This window comes from Trichechus manatus, unplaced genomic scaffold, assembly GCF_000243295.1.
Source record: "Trichechus manatus latirostris isolate Lorelei unplaced genomic scaffold, TriManLat1.0 scaffold00170, whole genome shotgun sequence".
NCBI lineage: Eukaryota > Metazoa > Chordata > Mammalia > Sirenia > Trichechidae > Trichechus > Trichechus manatus.
Window position 1 is genome coordinate 1,163,496 of NW_004444106.1, and position 17,840 is coordinate 1,181,335.

General features: G+C 53.2%; 1 protein-coding gene across 2 annotated transcripts in view; it reads left to right on the forward strand.

The window, feature by feature from the left end:
• The window catches only part of IL21R (interleukin 21 receptor), a 30,161-nt gene extending 14,422 nt beyond the window's left edge, over positions 1–15,739 (forward strand). For both annotated transcript variants that reach the window (XM_023741005.1, XM_004386594.3), the window contains 7 exons: positions 1,666–1,768; positions 3,795–3,994; positions 7,220–7,374; positions 9,805–9,982; positions 10,464–10,566; positions 11,313–11,397; positions 13,377–15,739. In XM_023741005.1, the coding sequence (XP_023596773.1) occupies positions 1,666–1,768; positions 3,795–3,994; positions 7,220–7,374; positions 9,805–9,982; positions 10,464–10,566; positions 11,313–11,397; positions 13,377–14,141 (1,589 nt within the window). In that variant the 3' untranslated portion in view covers positions 14,142–15,739. The remainder of the gene's footprint in view (positions 1–1,665; positions 1,769–3,794; positions 3,995–7,219; positions 7,375–9,804; positions 9,983–10,463; positions 10,567–11,312; positions 11,398–13,376) is intronic.
• The last annotated feature ends 2,101 nt before the right edge of the window (positions 15,740–17,840 follow it).

A 17,840-nucleotide genomic window follows, 5' to 3' on the forward strand; every position in this document is an offset into this window, starting at 1 on the left:
AGCCCAGTCTTGTTCCAGGCTCCTGATGGCCCTGGGAGGTCCAGGCTGCCCTGGTGCCCATTTTTCAGTTAAGGAAACTGGGCTTCAGAGAAGATAAGGGGCAGGTCCATGGTCACACGGGGGCAGTGGCAGAGCTGGGGCCAGTTCCTGAGTCGGCCTGACTCCTGTGGTTTTAACCACTCGACTCAGCTGCCATCTATTGAGACTTCCACGTGCAGGCACCGTGGGCTTCACTGTGTGACCTCGCCTAAACGCCTCAACAGCGCTGGGGGTGGGGGGCGGTCAGCATCACCAGCTTACAAACAGGGTTTGAGTTCATGGTCATACTTTGCATGGCTTCTCACTGCCATGATGCTTTCATAACCTCAGGCGTGCGAAGGCCCTAGGGGGCGTCTCTGCCCCGTGCTCCCCGGTGCCACCTCCATGCTAGTTTGGCCCCCAATATTTTATCCCAAGCTTGGGAACTAACCCTGTACCTTGGTGGCCTGGAGCCCAGCTGGGAAAGGCAGCTCCTTTCCAAGTTTCCGGAGCCCTTTGAAAGAACACCCAGGAAGTAAGCTTGGAGAAGACATAGCCATGCAGTGGCTCCTGCAGCCCTGGGTTTCAGACCAGCCCAATCAGTCCTCTTTTGTCCACAAGTGCCTGAACTAGCCCCTCTCAGTCCCGCTGATAGGCCCTGTGTGCCGCCCCAAGGGAAGCCCCCTCCTAGAACAGAATTCATTTCCATGATTCAGACTGCTTGATAGTGGCTGTCTGGGGAGCTGTGTTGAGAAGGATTCTGAGGCCACATCCAGGGAGAGAGCATCACGATAGATTAGCAATGTCTGCCACCTGTGTGGATGTGAAAAATCAGCAGCACAGACTAGGTTCTGCCATCGCTGGGTGAGAGTCTCGGCAGCCCAGACCAAAAGACGTAAGAGGTGTGGCCGAGTCTTCAGGCTCTGGTATTTTCATCTATAAAATGGACGCGGGGGCTGGACTAAAGGATCGGTCAGTAGTGTTCTCGGTTCTCAATCCAGGTTCTGACCTAGAGTGAGACCCATGGGTCTTCATTAGTGGGAAAAAAAATAGGAAAAAGCGATGTTAAATGCATCCACTTTAGAAAGGGAACGCAATTCCCAGTACATAGCAGAGTTGCTGCTGGTGGCATTGGCACTTGATCTTATAAAATAAAACTAAAAATCCCTTGTCAGGCTTCCCTTTCTCTGGCTTCATGAAGTCCTGACCCTCTCGCGAGATGTGTGGTTTTGCGCTGCCCTGGGTTTGCCCTGTGTTGTGGGGTGTTCAGGGGGTGTCACGCTGGGTAGGAGACTGGTCAGGAGAAATGCCAGCCACGCTTGTGGCTGGAGACAGGGCTCAGGGAGGGGACGGGGATGCTGGGCTGGGGACCCATTGAGTTTATTATATTGCACATTGGGAAGTGTCTTGTCTCCATAACCAGTCTTGAAATTTTGGGGTTCAAACAAGGAATTTCCAGATGGCGAGGACCCCCTCGCCTCAGGTTTACATATGAGGGACCTCTAGGACCTTTGGATCATCCAGGCCCTGGAAGCCCTGTTTCCACTCATCCTCCACTCTCGAGAGGATGAGAGGGGAGTCTCACTCCCATGCCCTGCAGCCCCGGCCAGCCCCGAACCAAGGCCTCTCTCTCCCCTGACCCTCCAGCCTGGGGCTGTTCAGACCTTGCCTGCTACACCGACTACCTCCAGACGATCACTTGCACCCTGGAGACCTGGAGCCCCCGCCTCCGCACGCTCGCCCTCACCTGGTAAGTGGATCCACTCTGAAGGCATGGAGAGGGAGCAAGGACGGCTGTGTTTGGGCAGGAGCACAGGAGCCCACAGCTTGAGTCGGACCTACTGTGTGTCAGGCAAGTGGCTTAGCAATAAAATAACAGCTGCCGCTTCCCACGGCAGTTGGTTTCACTTGGAGAATGGCTCTGTGAGGTAGGACTCACCACCCCTACCTTACAGATGACCACGTGGGCTCACGGGACTTGCCCAGAGCTTCACTGTCCGACGCCGGAGGCCATACTCTCTTGCCCCCGCAGCCTGAGAACGGTTTTGAGACCCCAGGAGAGCCAGCGCCCCACGTGACCTATTTTGAGCCCTTACTATGTGCCAGGCGCCATGATATGGGCTTCTTATGACTTATCACTTCCAATCCTCACAATAACCCAGTAAGAGAGGTCTCATTAGATCCATTTTACAGATGGGGAAAATAACACTCAGAGAGGGTAAGCAACTGGCTCAAAGTCACACAGCCAGTGAATGGTGGAGCTGGGATTCAGATGAAGGCAGTCTGACGACAAAATCCATAGGCATATGTAGCTCAGGAAAAAACTAGCTGGATTGCATTTTATCATCTATCAATTCATTCATTCATTCATTCATAAAACATTTATTAAGCTCCTGCCAGACACTGTTGCAGGCTCTGGGGATTCAGCAGAGTTCAAGGCTGACAAGGTCCATGACCTCTAGAAGCTGACATACTATGGCGGGGAGGGGTGGGGAAGACAGACATAAGTACATAAACAACAAACAGGATACTTCCTGACAACAATGAGTGCTACAAAGAAAAGGTAACACTGGGTAGAGAGTGAGGGACATGGGGAGGGTGGCCAGGGCACTCTCGGGACCAAGAGGCAGCCAGGGAGCTGGGGAAAGGGCACTCTAGGCAGCGGGCACGGCAGGGCAAATGTGAATTTGAGGAAGAGTGAGGAGGCCAGTGTGAGCTAGAGCGAGGGAGAATAATAAGCAAAGAAGGCAGCCAGGTCAGCAGGGGCCAGATTTTATTGTCTGGGTGGTGAGGGTTTTAGGCAGGGGAGTGACAGGCAGTTTGTAAAGCTCCCACTGGCTGCTGTTGGAGAGGAATAGGTAGCAGGGAGGGAGGACGGGAGAGGCAGGGACATCAGCCAGGCATCCACTGTAGTGGTCCAGACCAGAGGTTTGGAGAGCATTTATTCAGCAGAAGTTTGTATATTCAGCAAACGTGTAACAGAGAACTGAGTCCACACATCTACCAGACACACATCAACACTGACCTTGGAGGGTGTTCAGAGCCTAAGTATATGTGTAAAAGAAACTCACTGCTGCCGAGTCAATTCCAACACATAGCGACCCTGTAGGACAGAGTAGAACTACCCCATAGGGTTTCCAAGGAGCAGCTGGTGGATTTGAACTGCTGACCTTTTGGTTAGCAGCCTACCTCTTAACCACTACACCACCAGGGCTCCAATATGTGTGTAGAGAAGTAAATGTCTGGTGAACTCCTATACATACTTCAAAACGCATTATTTCTTCTCAGTGGGAGCAAAAAAGCTAGAATATTCCCCCAGCCCCCCACCAGCTGCCCCAGCAGTTTCCCTAAAGCAGGGAATAAGGTTCATTTAGCTGATATTTAGCCCTCGCCCTCAGCTCGGGCACCTAATAGGTATTCTGCAGGTGTTGGAGGGAGGTAGGGAAAGAGGCCTGAAATGCCTCCTGTAGAACAGCAATCCAGTTGGAGGAAATGACAAGGCAGATTTAGGCCCAATCCAATCAAGAATGACCCCAAATTTCTAAAGTTGAGATTTGCTGCCCTAAATGAGGTAGTGAGTTCTTGGAGACATGCAAGCCAAGCCTGGAACCATCCACGCAGAGGGGAGGGTACCTGCCTCGGGAAGGATTCGTTGGACCAGGTGACCTCCAGCCCCACTGCAGGTCCCTCCCAGCCCCGAGATTCTAGCCTCTGCCCTGGTGCTGCGTGCTGAGCCCCACCGGCTCCGGCTGTGACTGGCTGTTCTGTCCTTGAAGGCAAGACCTATACAGAGAACTGGAAGATGAGGTCATCTCCTGCAGCCTCCACCTGTCTGGTCACAACGCCACGCACGCATGGTACACGTGCCACATGGATGTGTCCTGCTTCATGGCCGACGATGTGTTCAGCGTCAACATGACAGACCAGTCTGGCAAACACTCCCAGGAGTGTGGCAGCTTTGTCCTGGCTGAGATTAGTGAGTACCCCGTGGTCCCCAGAGCTGAGGAGATCCCAGGTGGGGACCGGGCCCTGTCTTCCTGCCCTCAGTGCCAACTCTCCTTCCTTCACCAAAACTGATGTGTCCTATGCCTTCACCACCTCTTTGAGTTCTGCTGCTTGTTATCAAGGCAACAGAGAACTGACCAGATTCACTATTTTTTACTAAGGTGTGATGGGTTGATATTATGTTTGGACCTGAGCCCCAACAAAGGTGGCAGAGATGTGGAAAGGAGCTGGGCTGGGAGCTAGGACTTAATGGGCTTCAGTTCCAACTCAGCCCTTACCTGTGTGACCTTAGACAAGGCACACCCCACCTCTGGGACTCAGTTTCTCCATTTATAGAGTGAAGGTCCTTTTAACCTTGACCCCATGATGAGCCAAGTGGAAGTCACAAGGAAAAACCTGAGTTTCCCTTATTAGCTCCAGTGAGGCCTGGAATTTCCCTCCTGGCTAGAGGTACGGCAGGACCCAAGGGGCAGGCAGCTGCTGTTGGAAGCAGTTGTATCTGTGGATCAAAGCCAGGGGAGGGAAGAGTCCAGAAGGCAGCTTTTGTGTGTGTGTGTGTGTGTGTGTATGTGTACCCAAAGTGAGGTGTCTAGGTAGTGGGGTGTCTAGGGAGCGGGGTGTCTAGGGAGGAGATGAGAGATCCCTTCCCAAAGGCATGCAAACACGTACTGCAAAGAGGCCCTGCCCAACCCCGAGGTCTGGGAGTTTCTGTCCCTAGATTCCCAGTGGTGGGGCCGGCAGGGGGATATGCGGGCTCTGTGATTCACACTTGGGGTCCAGGTTTGCACCAGTTTGCCAGTGTTGCGCCATAGAAGGTGTGAGTGAAGCTCCACACACACACACAGACCCCAGACACACACAGACTCACACACATTCATGGGTACACAGAGCCGGAGCTCACCCTCTCTCTCTCTCTCACGCACACACCCCTATAAATGTACCCCTAGATAAACTTGCAGATGTCCCACCAGCCCCTGGCCTAGAGGCAGGGACACTGATGCCCACTGAGTCACACATAGCCACACAGATCCAGATGTGCTGAGCTGACTCCCACACGCACGCCTGGTGAGCAGGGGAGCCCTCCTGCCTCTCTGGGTGAGCTGAGCTGGTAGCCCTCTCCCACCTCCCGTGTCTCCCAGAAGCAGAGGCGCCCAGGTGGATGAGGGGCTGCCCCGCTGCCACCCCCTAAGGTGGGTGCATTTCTCTCTGGCCCCCTCCCTCCTTTCCTCCCTGCCAGGGCCTGAGGCCAGGCTGGGCCCAGCTGTGGCGGAGAGTGGTCTTTTGCCCCTGGCCGCCCCCTCCTGGGCCCCTGGCCTCCCTGGGCGGGGAGCCCCCAGTCATGCCTCCCAGGCTCTGCAAACATCCCGTGAGGTCCCGCAGGCCATTCTTAGTTATCTAGCGTCTCCTTTAATCAGTTCTGGCCACTAGCCAGTGCCCCAGCCCAGGCAGCATGACCTGCCCACAGGAAGGGAAGAGACGGAGCCGGAACTATTCCCCCCAAACAGGACCCATCACTGCCATCATAATAGCGACAGCACCACCTCCACCACATCACACCTGGTGCTATTCCTCAAAGTGAGGTCTTTTCCCAACACAGGTTATGATTGGAGCCCCGGGAGGGCTTTCAGAATCGTAAGGAGCTTCAGAGTTCCTTTGTGGAACCCCTGAAAAGTTCATCGATTAATTCAACAACTGTTTCTAGAGCGCTTGCTGTGCGCCAGGTGCCTCTCTTGGAGCCAACATCGGCACAGCATGAGCCAGGCAGACAAAACCCCCGCTCCCAGGTGCAAGATCCCAGAGAGGGTTGTTGTTAGGTGTCATCGAGTGGGCGCCAACTCATTGTGACCCCACGTACAACAGAATGACATGTTGCCTGGTCTTGCACCATCTGCACGATCATCGGTACGCTCAAGTCCATTGTTGCGGTCATTGTGTAGTTCGAGCGCCTCACCTTTCCAGCACTGTATCAAGCAGTATTCTATTATGATTCACAGGGTTTTCATTGGCTAATTTTAAGAAATAGATCACCAGGCCTTTCTTCCTGTCTTAGTCTAGAAGCTCTGCTGTCACGTGCCCACCACAGGTGACCCTGCTGGTATTTGAAATACTGGTGGCACAGCTTCCAGCATCACCAGAGAGGGAGGCAGAGGGTACACAAACTTACAGAGTAAAATGGGTAGAATATTAGATGGTGACAGTGGGAAGGGCAGGGCTGAGCACTTCTCTCTTTCACCAATAGACCACTTGTCATTCTGTTCCCTGGAGGTCTCTCCTAACCTTTGGCATGGTACTTGTGAATGTTAAGCCCCATGAAATAGAAATCGATACTATTTTTCAGGAGAGGAGATTATGGCATGAAATGTCTTGCTCAAGTTCATAAAACAAATTAGTGATGGAGCAAAACTGGAACCCCAAGCTTTGGACCTTTGCCTGTGGGCATTGGTGATGCTTTTTGAGGTTGTGGGTCCAGATCTCTGCTTTCCATTTGCCAGCAGGAGCCCCTGGGTGAGTCCCTTCAGCTGTCAGGAGATGACTGTACGATACGAACAGTCACACCAGGGTCCCTGAGGGTGTCACACTGCCAAGGGCAAAGCAGCACAGGGCAGGCGCTAGGTCAATGGCCCATTTCATCATTAGCATTAATGCTCGTCACAGCCTTCTGACTTTTGGGGTTAAAACAAAATTACACAGTCATTTAGAACAGAAATTGAAAATGGGTAGATCTGCTTAGAAATTGTTTGGATTAGTAGCTAAGGTTTAAAACTTCAGAGATTTCACTTGATGATCTGGATTTCCAGGAGTTGCTTTACTTTCTTGAAAACACAGAAGATTTGAAGATTTGGCCCCCTGGTCTGCATCCCTGCCTGGCCATGGTGGACCCAGGCTGAATCGTGGCCGTGCCCCTGTAGACTGGGAATGTCTTTCTTTTCCCACAATCCCCAACCTGCTTCACTCATTTCCGTTACCTGCCTGGCCAGGGAGGCGTCTGAGTTTGCAGACTCAGTGTAGTGCAAGTCTCTCATTTTTCAGATGGAAAAACTGAGGCCCAGAGACAGGTGATGCTTTGTCCAAAGTCATAGCCCTGATCTCATAAGTAACGGGTCAGGCCGGGGGGAAATTCTTCCTGTCACCAAATCTTTCCCACCTGAGGTAAAATCTTACCCCTGTTTTTATGTGTCTGGCTTTTTCCTCTAAGTCAAGCCATCTCCCCCCTTCAATGTAACTGTGACCTTCTCGGAGCAGTATAACATCTCCTGGAGCTCGGATTACGATGACCCTGCCTCCTCCGCACTCAAGGGCAAGCTGCAATATGAGCTGCAGTACAGGAACCGGGGCGCCCCCTGGGCTCTGGTGAGGAAGGCAGGGGACCTGGCTGCCCAGCTGTGGGAGAAGGGTGGAAGGGGGAGGGTGTGTGGGTCATCCAGGTTGGAGGGGGGCAATCTGAGAGACAGGCAACCTTTGTCGCTCACGAGCAAGAGTGGACACCAAGGACACACACACACACCAAGGGGTCCCTCTCTTATAGGAGGTTCTCACTCGGTGCTGCCCTGCCCCGAGCCTCCACCTGGGGTAGGAGACCCCTTGTTATTCTCTCCTTCCCATTCCTGTTCCCTCCCCCACCAGCATGCCAAGAGGAAGGCTGCTGCCCCAGGTTCTACCTCGAGTCTTAGTACAGTCACAAAAGAAGGCATTCCAGAAGGGACCTGGGGAATCCAGAACCTTCCTACTTCCTTAGAGTGGCCATACTTGAAGAGTTCCAGAAGTGACCAGGGCTATCTGGAACCTTCCCATTTCTTTAGAGTGGCCATACTTGAAGAGTTCCAGAAGTGACCCGGGGAATCGGGAACCTTCCCACTTTCTTAGAGTGGCCATACTTGAAGAGTTCCAGAAGTGACCCAGGGAATCTAGAACCTTCCCACTTCCTTAGAGTGGCCATACTTGAAGAGTTCCAGAAGTGACCAAGGCAGCTGCAAGAATCCATAGAGAGACAGCAGTCAGAAATCCAGAAGACTAACAATAAAATTTCAGAATTAGACAACTCAATGGAAAGTCATAGGAGTAGAATTGAGGCAATGGAAGTCAGAATTAGTGAGATTGAAGATAAAGCACTTGACACCAACTTATTTGAGGAAAAATCAGATAAAAAGATTTAAAAAAATGAAGAAACCCTAAGAATTATGTGGGACTCTATCAAGAGGAATAACTTGCGAGTGATTGGAGTACCAGTACGGTGGGGGGTGGGGAAGGCGGATAACAGAAAATACAGAGAGAATTGTTGAAGATTTGTTGGCAGAAAACTTCCCTGATATCGTGAAAGATGAGACGATATCTATCCAAGATGCTCATCGAACCCCACATAAGGTAGATCCCAAAAGAAAGTCACCAAGACATATTATAATCAAACTTGCCAAAACCAAGGATAAACAGAATTTTAAGAGCAGCTAGGGATAAACGAAAAGTCATCTACAAAGGAGAGTCAAAAAGAATAAGCTCGGACTACTCAGCAGAAACCATGCAGGCAAGACGGCAATAGGATGACATATATAAAGCCTTGAAGGAAAATGCCAGCCAAGAATTATATATCCAGCAAAACTGTCTCTCAAATATGATGACGAAATTAGGGCATTTCCAGATAAACAGAAGTTTAGGGAATTTGCAAAAACCAAACCAAAATTATAAGAAATACTAAAGGGAGTCCTCTAGTTAGAAAATCAGTAACATCAGATAACAATCCAAGACTAGAACACAGGACAGAGCAACCAAGTATCAACCCAGATAAGGAAGTCACAAAAGTAAATCAAAGCTGAAACACTGAAAATAGGGAAACAGATGTCAAGACGTAAAAGATGACAACATTAAAACAAGAAAGAGGGACTTAAAAAATGTAGACATAGATTTTTCATCTGGAGAGGAAGTCAAGGTGATATAAAGAAATAAAAGACTGGTATAAACTTAGAAAAATAGGGGTAAATATTAAGGTAACCCACAAAGGAAACTAGCAAGCCTAAAAGTCAGAATAAAAAAATAGAAAAATATAAAGACTCAGAAGTGACCGGGGCTATCTGGAACCTTCCCACTTCTTAGAGTGGCCATAGTTTAAGAGTTCCAGAAGCATCAGTAATTAAACTGTCCACTGTTAGAGGGTCCATTGTTTCAAATGGGAAGGCTTCTAGAGGTATTCCTTGTTTGGAACGTCCATTGTTGGGGTTCCAGAATGGCCCGGTATTTAGAATATTCACAGCTAAAAATGCTGGAATGACCCATCATCCAGAATGGTCCCAGTGAAGATTTTCATGAGTGCCGTTGTTTACAATGTCCCTGGTAGATGGCCAGAGGTACCCATTACTAAGATGTCTAAAGTGGAAGACTTCCAGAAACGCCCACTATTGAGAATGTCCGATGTTGAGGAATTCCAGAAGTGTCCCCTGTTTGGAATGCTTCTAGTTAAAGGTTTTTAGGTGTAGCAATTGCCACTTCTAGAACATTCCTAGTCCCAGCAGAGAGGGTCCCCTGCCAGGGCTGTGAGGGATGAGTTGGGATAAAGGGGGAACAGAACACAGCTTTGTGTCACAGGCAAGGCCAAGGCAGTGCCAAGAACTCTATGCTGCCCACACCTGGGTGGCTGGGACTCAGGCCTGTGCCTGATTCTTGTGGGGAGATAAGAGACTGAGCAGGAGAAACTAGCCTCTTTGACCTGAGCTGGTAAAGGCGGTTGTGCTGGGGGCAGGAGGCTGGCCTGGTTAAACCCTGACCCAGTGCATCTGTTCCACCTGCTGGCAGAGTCCAGGGAGGAAGCTGGTCTCCGTGGACTCGAGAAGTGTCTCCCTCCTTCCCCTGGAGTTCCACAAAGGCTCGAGCTACGAGGTGCAGATACGGGCAGGGCCCCAGCCTGGCTCCTCCTTCCAGGGGACCTGGAGCGAGTGGAGTGACCCAGCCATCTTTCAAACCCAGCCAGATGGTAGGTGTGATGCTGGGGTGGACACCCCCTCCTGGTACTGGTCTGGCCTCAGTCCAGCTAGCCAGCCCTGTGATTTCTGCACTGCTGGGAAGTTTTCACCTGATTGTAGCCAGTACAATCATCTCGTCTGCAATTCAACCACATTTCTGGAGCCCCTGCTTGCTGGGCCCTGCATTGGGTGCTAGGTGCTTCTCCCACCAGGGCATTTGATCCTCCTGATAACTCTGTGAAGGGGGAATTGTAACCCCCGTTTTGTAGATGAGGAAACTGAGGCTCAGAGAGATGAAGTCACTTGTCAGGGGTGGAGGTGGGAGCAGGATTTGAACCCAGATCCATCTCAGTTCAAGGCACCACCCTTCAGTAGCAGCCTCCCCACCCGCTTTCACCCCACACCAGACCCATTTTCCCACTGCACCTGCCCCATGTGGTCCCTGGTGGAAGTTGTTAGCTCACTTTAGCCCGTGGTTTGCTTTCTTCCCAGAGACAGAGGGAGGGACCAGAGGACAGCTCCTTCACCTTCTGCTCTTCATCATTGCATTCCCTGTCCTTGTCTTCTTGGGCCTGAAGTACCACCTGCCTTGGAGGTGAGGCTAGGAGTCAGGAAGGGGTCAGCCTGGCCGCAGCCTCGCTGTGACCCACCCAGGGCTGGAGGGGCAGCAGGGCCACCAGGTGGGTGTGAAGGGGTTGGTGGGATTATCCACCTCCGCCCATCCCTTCTGCTTCAACCAGAGCTGTTTTGCTTTCATCTGTTTTACATTTGGGATTTCTGCGGAACACTGTCATAGGGTACTGCTGATTACAGATAAATTTTAAAACCCACTGGCCTGGTCCAGTGATGCTGGTTGAAGCAAGACCCGTGGCTGCAGTTTTCTGAGTCCTCGCTAAGTGGCAGGCCCTGGGCGGGGGCCCCGCATACATGGGCTCATTTGTTCATCTTCCTCCAGACACAGAGACAAAGACAGACAAATTCAGGGCCAGAGATAATGGTACTGACACGGACTGATGTCGTGGAGCACTCTCGTGGGTGCTGGCTGTCACTCGGCATCCCACCACTGCCTGTGGAGTTGGCACATGGCCATCCCTGGCTGGCAAGGGAAAAATTGAGGCTCAGAAGGGGCAGCATTTGCCCAGCACTGAATAGCTGACCAAGCCCTTAAACTCAATGCACCTTCAGGAACCTGTGAGGGAGGCTTGCTGCTCCCATTTTACAGATGTGGAAACTGAGGCCCGAGAAGGGAAGGGAGGTGCCTGGGCTGTGTCTTGGGACGGAGTTGGGGAAGGTCCTGCAGGAGGCGATGTGGGGGCCTCACCTGTCTCTCTGGTCCTGCAGGCTGTGGAAGAAAGTGTGGGTGCAGGTGCCCAGCCCAGAACTGTTCTTCCAGCCCCTGTATGACGGCCACAGTGGGGACTTCAAGGTGAGACCCCTACCACCTAGTCTCTCACCCTCTCTGGAGCCCTTCTCCACCCTCACCCCAGGAGACAGTGGAGGGTGGGCCCTAGTCCCACCCTGCAGGCCAGGGGAGGTCCCGGCCACACCTCGAGTACGAGCTCGGTCTCCCCATCTGCACAGTGGAAGGAATCAGTCTTGGGCTGAGCGGACCTTAAACACGATCACTCATCATTTCCCACCCCAAGGAGTCACGTTGGGGGAGGGTGAGCAGGGGGTCCCTGTAGCCTTCCACCTCTAGCTAGAGCCACAGGTGGCCTCCTGGTTCTGTCTCAGATGCTCTTGATAAGGGGGTGGAGAGGAAGAGGGCTCTGCAGAGGGTATGACCCCGCCTGCAAAACACACCCACCTCCCAAGCCCCAGCCACCTCTGTCACCCGCTGCGCCCACAGGGTTATCTGTACCTGTTTCCGGCTCTCGCCCACCCGGCGGGGGCGGAAGGGGCCAGGGCAGAGAGGATGTGGTGGTGAGGGGCCGGGAGGGGCAGCCCCACCTTCACCTGTCGCGCTTGGAAGCCCGGAAATGTAGACGACAAGTGCCGATCGAGCTCCTGCTGTCGGCCTGGCACTGTGCTAAGCACCCTCAGCCTCCCCTCCCTCATGCCCATGGCAGCCCTGCAGGGTGGGCGCCTCATTGTTCTCCTGGACCAAAGAGGAGATTGAGCTCAGAGAGGGGAGGGGCTTCATTGGGGCAGGGAGGACCCTGGAGTCCAACCCTTATGGGAATGACCCCAAACCCTTTTCTCTTTCCTCTGCACTTCACCTGAAGCTCTAATACAAAAATCAAACCAAACCCATTGTCACCGAGTCGATCCCAACTCACAATGACCCTGAAGGACAGAGAAGAACTGCCCCATAGGGTTTCCAAGGAGCAGCTGGTGGATTCAAACTGCTGACCTTTCGGTTAGCAGCCGAGCTCTTAATCACTGCGCCACCAGGACTCCGAAGCTCTAATAGCACATTATTTTTTATTAATTTTATAAATGCTCATATGGCGCTTGCTGTGGCCCAGGCCCGGCTTTAGGAGCTTCACACGTACTAGCTCATTTAATCCTCACAACAGCCTGATGGGGTGGCTACTATTATTAGGCCCATTTTACAGATGAGGAAACTGAGGCACAGAGAGGGTAGGTAACTGACCCAAGGCCACACAGCTGAGAAGTGACTTCAAATTGGTGGTGGCCCCGTTGCTGGGTTCTGAAACGAGCTTTCAGAGAGGGAAGACTCAAAACTGGGAGATTCCAGCTCACAGGGATTTTTCTCTGCTAATTGGATGGAGACCCTTGCATCATGAGGGGGACCCCTGGCGGCTAGAGGATGGTCCTCAAAGCTTAAGGCCCTTTGCCTCAGTCACCCACATCATCACCTTTACCCACAAAGTGGACAGAGTCCTTCCCACACCACCTGTCATTTGTTCACTTCACTCATTCATTCAGTTATAAGCATGTATTGAGCACCTCCTGTGTGCCTGGCACTGTGGAAACAGCAGTGAACAGAAGTGCCGAGTTTCTGCCCTGGCCACTGGTCACGTGTCTGTTCTAGTGGAAACCACACACAAGAGAAGGTCAGGCTGTGAGGGATGTGACCAAAGCAAGGAAACATGGGTCGCTCAGACCTCAGGCCCGCCTGCTCCATGTCCCCCCGCTCGGGAATCTGGGCCCTGCACCCACACTGACCCCGAGCCACCGGTGGGGAAACTGACGCCCAGAGAGGGGCAGGGACACTGGTGATGTCGCCACCGCACAGGGGCATGTCATGGTCCCGAGTCATCTGTCTCTTTATCGTCTGTTGTTGCGACTTTGTCTCTCTCCATGTCTCTTTTTCTCTTGCTATCTCTTTGCATGGTCTCTGTATCTCAGTGTCTGTCTCTGCTGTTGTCTGTCTGTCTGTTTATACCCCCCGCCCACCCCATCCCATAACTCACTTTCTCTCTCTCTGTCTCCTCACAGAAGTGGGTGGGCGTACCCTTCACTGCCTCTAGCCTGGAGCTCCGACCCGGGGCCCCGGGGGTGCCTGCGACCCTGGAGGTGCGGAGCTGCTGCCCATCACAGAGCCCAGGGAAGGGGCCGGTGCCCACAGAGCTGCCGGAGCCTGCAGATGTGCTGGAAACTGACGGGGTGCCCGAGCCGGGCTCCTGGGGTCCAGCCCCCTCTGCGGCCGGCAGCCTGGACGGCTCTGCTTACAGCGAGGAGAGGGATCGGCCGTACGGCCTGGTGTCCATTGACACAGTGACCGTGGTGGATGCAGAGGGGCCGTGCACCTGGGCCTGCAGCTGTGGGGACAACGGCTACCCAGCCCTGAACCTGGACACCAGCCTGGAGCCTGGCCTGGGCACTGAGGACTCACTCTTGGGCACAGGGGCCACAGTCCTCTCCTGCGGCTGCGTCTCGGTCGGCAGCCCTCCTGGGCTGGGAGGCCCCCTGGGTAGCTTCCTGGACAGGCTAAACCTGCCCCTGGAAGACACAGCAGGCTGGGACCCGGAGCCACCCTGGGGCAGTGGGCCGCCCAGTGGGGTCTTTGACAGTGAGGCAGGCTCACCTCCAGCCGTCCTGGACATGGACACGTTTGACAGCGGCTTCTCAGGCTCCGACTGTGGTAGCCCTGTGGATTGTGGCTTCACCAGCCCCAGGGACGAGGGGCCTCCCAGGAGCTACCTGCGCCAGTGGGTGGTCATGGCCCCTCCACCTTCAGGCCCTGGGCCCCAGGCCAGCTAGGGAGGTAACTGGCTGTCCAGAGCTAGCCCTGCCATGACCACGAGCCAGAGACATGGTGTCTGGGCTGGGACATGGGAGGTCAGCAGTCTTTGGTCTCATGACGGCCACCTGAGTTCACAGTGTATGTGCATGCTGCATGTCCACGTGGTGAGCAGCCTTTGGGACTGTGGCCACAGAGAACGCTCGTGGTTATCTGCATGTGGGTTGCCATGCAGCGTGTGTCTGCTCACATGAGCTCACCTGCGTGCTCGAGCATGAGCAGTGCGCGTGCTCAGAGCCACCTGGCCTCCCTGGCTTGCGGCACGCAGGGGCTGCCCGGAAGTCCCTGCTGTTCGTTGTCACTTCAGGGCTGAGGGAGGGGGATGGAGAGTCCCTGGCATCCCTGGCGGGGGTGACTGTTGGGGAACCCATGGGTCTAGGTCTGAAAGCTGACACTGATGCCGCCTGGCTGTGCCGCCTGAGGCAGGTTACATCCCTCTCTGAGCTCCAATCTCCTCGTCTGGACGGTGGGACAGACATGACTTACCTCGGGGAGAAATCAGTGAGGTCACCTGTGTACTATGTGCAGACAGAGCAGACCCTCAATCAGCGTCAGCTTCCTCCTGCAGCTAGCACCGGAGGTAGGTGGGGGTGAGAAACCAGCCAACAGAGACCACGGTGCCTGCGGGGCAGTCCCACCTGCAGAGGGGCACTGGGGGGTTTCCAGGTGAAGGTCAGCCTGTCTCTCGGGGTAGCTCCCCACCAACCAAGAGTTCTTTTTCTGACTCCTGCTGCCCCTTTAAAAATTCCCTTTATGCACCTAAGAAGTATTTATTGAGCACCAAGTCCAAGCCAGGCGCTGTGCCAGGCACTGGGTGTGCGCAGAGTGGCTCACAGTGCCGAGGGGGGGACAGACAGAGGAAGCTGCCGTTTCAGAACCTTGTGCTCCGGGCCGGGCGCAGGCTGCCTCTGGTCAGTCCAACATCGCACAGGTTCTGGGGAGCTGGGGGGAATCAAGGTGCTGTCTGTTTTCTCTGAGTGCCTGTTGAAATGTGAATCAAGGAGCCGCTGAAAACTTCTGAGCGATGTTTTGAAGGCACCTCACTGAACATCAGCTTTGTACAGGAGCTGGACTTGACCTGAACACAGCATAAAAACCATGTGCTTTTTTTTTTTTATTTAAATAAATTGTTTTCCCTCTAAGGGTGCCCACATCAACTTGGTTTTTTCAGGACCAAGCAGGTTAGGCAGCAGAGAGTCTAATCCAGCTGTTCTGCCCTTTGAAGCCCTAACGGACTCCTTCCCCAGGCCTGGAATGGGAGCTACCTCATCTTCCCCAAAGCTAGGCTGTGGGATGCCTGTGAGACCACTCAGCCTGTCTCCGCTAGGGGCTGAGATGGAAGTCAGAAGTCAGTGCAGATGAGAGCTTCTCTGTGGTTCATCTATAAAATGGCATGGTCAGGAGGGGTGGCTGGCAGAGCTGGAAAGTTCTAGAACACTGATGCTTTTAATAGTGGGACTGTTGAGCTGGAATCAGGTGCATGAGACTCAGATGGACTCACAAGTGTGAAACCACAGTTCCTGCACGTGTGAGCAGCCCTCCCCACCTATAAACACTTGGGCCAAGGTGTGCTGTGGTTTTCTCACTCTCTTGGGGACAACAGGTTTCAGGTGCTGCCAGAGCCACAGGCTCCCCAGTGACCCAGCTCAGCTCTGCAGCACACAGAGCTCTGAGAAGAGGCGGGGGGAAGGGGGGCAGCTGGAGACTGGTGCCAGGCCTGCGGGTTAGACAGGGGTTCTGACCTGGGTCATGTGGCTCCTTACTGACTCCACCTTGAAGGAGACTCAGACATGAGTGCAAAAAAGTTAGGGACAAGGACTGGCCCACCTGGAAGGATGGGTAAATGAGTCGGTGGGTGCGTGGATGATGGATGGCTGAGTGGGTACAGGGTGGGTGGGTGGACGAGTGGGTACAAGTGTGAATGGGTGGGCAGATAGATGAGTGGGTGAATGGGTACCTGAATGGGTGGGGTGTGTGGATAGATGCGTGGGTGCATGGATGGGCGGGTAGGATAGATGAATGAATGGGTAGAAGGTCGGTTGTTAGTTGCCATTGAGGGATCGCCATGAGAAGGATGGTAGAAGGACTGAAGAAAGAACAGTTGGATGGATGGATGGAGATAAACATGTTAGAGACAAAGATGATAGATCAAACATAAGCTCTATGAGAGCCTTGTCTACTTTTTCACTCCTTTATCTCCAGCCTGGCACATAGTAGGGACTCAAAAAAGCCTTGTTTGTAGCATTGGCTGATATCCCTGGTGTAAATACTTCCATCACAGCCAATTTCAAGCTACCAACATGAAGATACTAAACATGGAATTGGGAAGAGATGCCAACAATCAGCTGTCCTGTCCTGAGCTGGTCTAAGCCGGCTCTACCACACCACTGATAGGAGCCCAGAGGGGTGTCACAACCTCAGCCTGGGTGTGTGTGTGTATGTGTGTGTGTCTGTGTGTGTGTCTGTGTGTCCGACTCATAGCGACCCTACAGTAGAACTGCCCCGTAGGGTTTTCAAGGAGCGGCTGGTGGATTTGAACTGCCGACCTTGCGGTTAGCAGCCGAGCTCTTAACCACTGTGCCACCAGGACTAAAGCTTCAGAGACGAGCTGGGTTTTGTTGGACTTTGAAAAATGAATAGGAGATGTTAGATGTACCTGTCCTCCAGGCAGAAGGAAAAGCTTGAGTAAAGGCTTGGTGGTGTGACCAAGCAGGGGACTGGGATACATGGGCATGGGGTGGGGCAGGCTTAGAGAGCAAGTGGGGAAGGCAGCTGCCTGTCACCCCAGCCCAGGCAATAAGAGCTAATGACCTTCTTTTAAGGGGAAGGAGCACTGTCACCAACACCCCTCCCGTGGATGCACATTCCACTCCTTGCCTAGCCCTTTTCTGTCTACAGGGTCTGAGGGCGCAGGGATGATGACTCCATTTGACAGATGAGGAAGTGAAGGTGCAGAATGGACCAGTGACCTGTCTGAGGTCACACGATAAATTAATGGCCAGAGTGAGAACTTAGCCTCTGGTCTCCCAATCCCAATTCCAGCTCTTTCTCACCCTGAGCTTCTGGGAGAAATGTAGATCAAGAGTTTAGAAACTCTTCACAAACACCCGTGGATGCCCATTGCTTTGGCCCAGGCAACATCCTTGTGGTGTGTCTGACCCTCAGCTCTGGGAGTAGCTACAGGACCCCGGCCTGGCCAATAGAGTATTTCATCCCCCTGGCCACAGTACCTGGTACGGTGGTTAAGAGATCGGCTGCTAACCAAAAGGCTGGCAGTTCGAATCTGCCAGCTGCTCCTTGGAAACTCTATGGGGCAGTTCTACTCCGTCCTGTAGGGTCGCTATGAGTAAGAATTGACTCGACGATAACGGCTTTGGTTATTTTGGCCACAGTACCAGCTCAGAGACAGATACGTGGCCCAAACTGGTGCATACTCTCTGCTGTGCTTGCTGAGCTGTAGGGTGGACTAAACTTAGATGTGCTGAGGGACATCAGAGTCTGCCTGAGATGAAGCCATCACACAGGAAAGTAGAGCTAAGGGATGGAGACACGTTCCTGGCAATACCTCTTGAGCCCCCAGATCCAGCCATGCCTGAAACTATATTCCCATTCCTTCTGGCCTGTTAGATACATGAGTATGGAAGTCATGAATGCTGTTC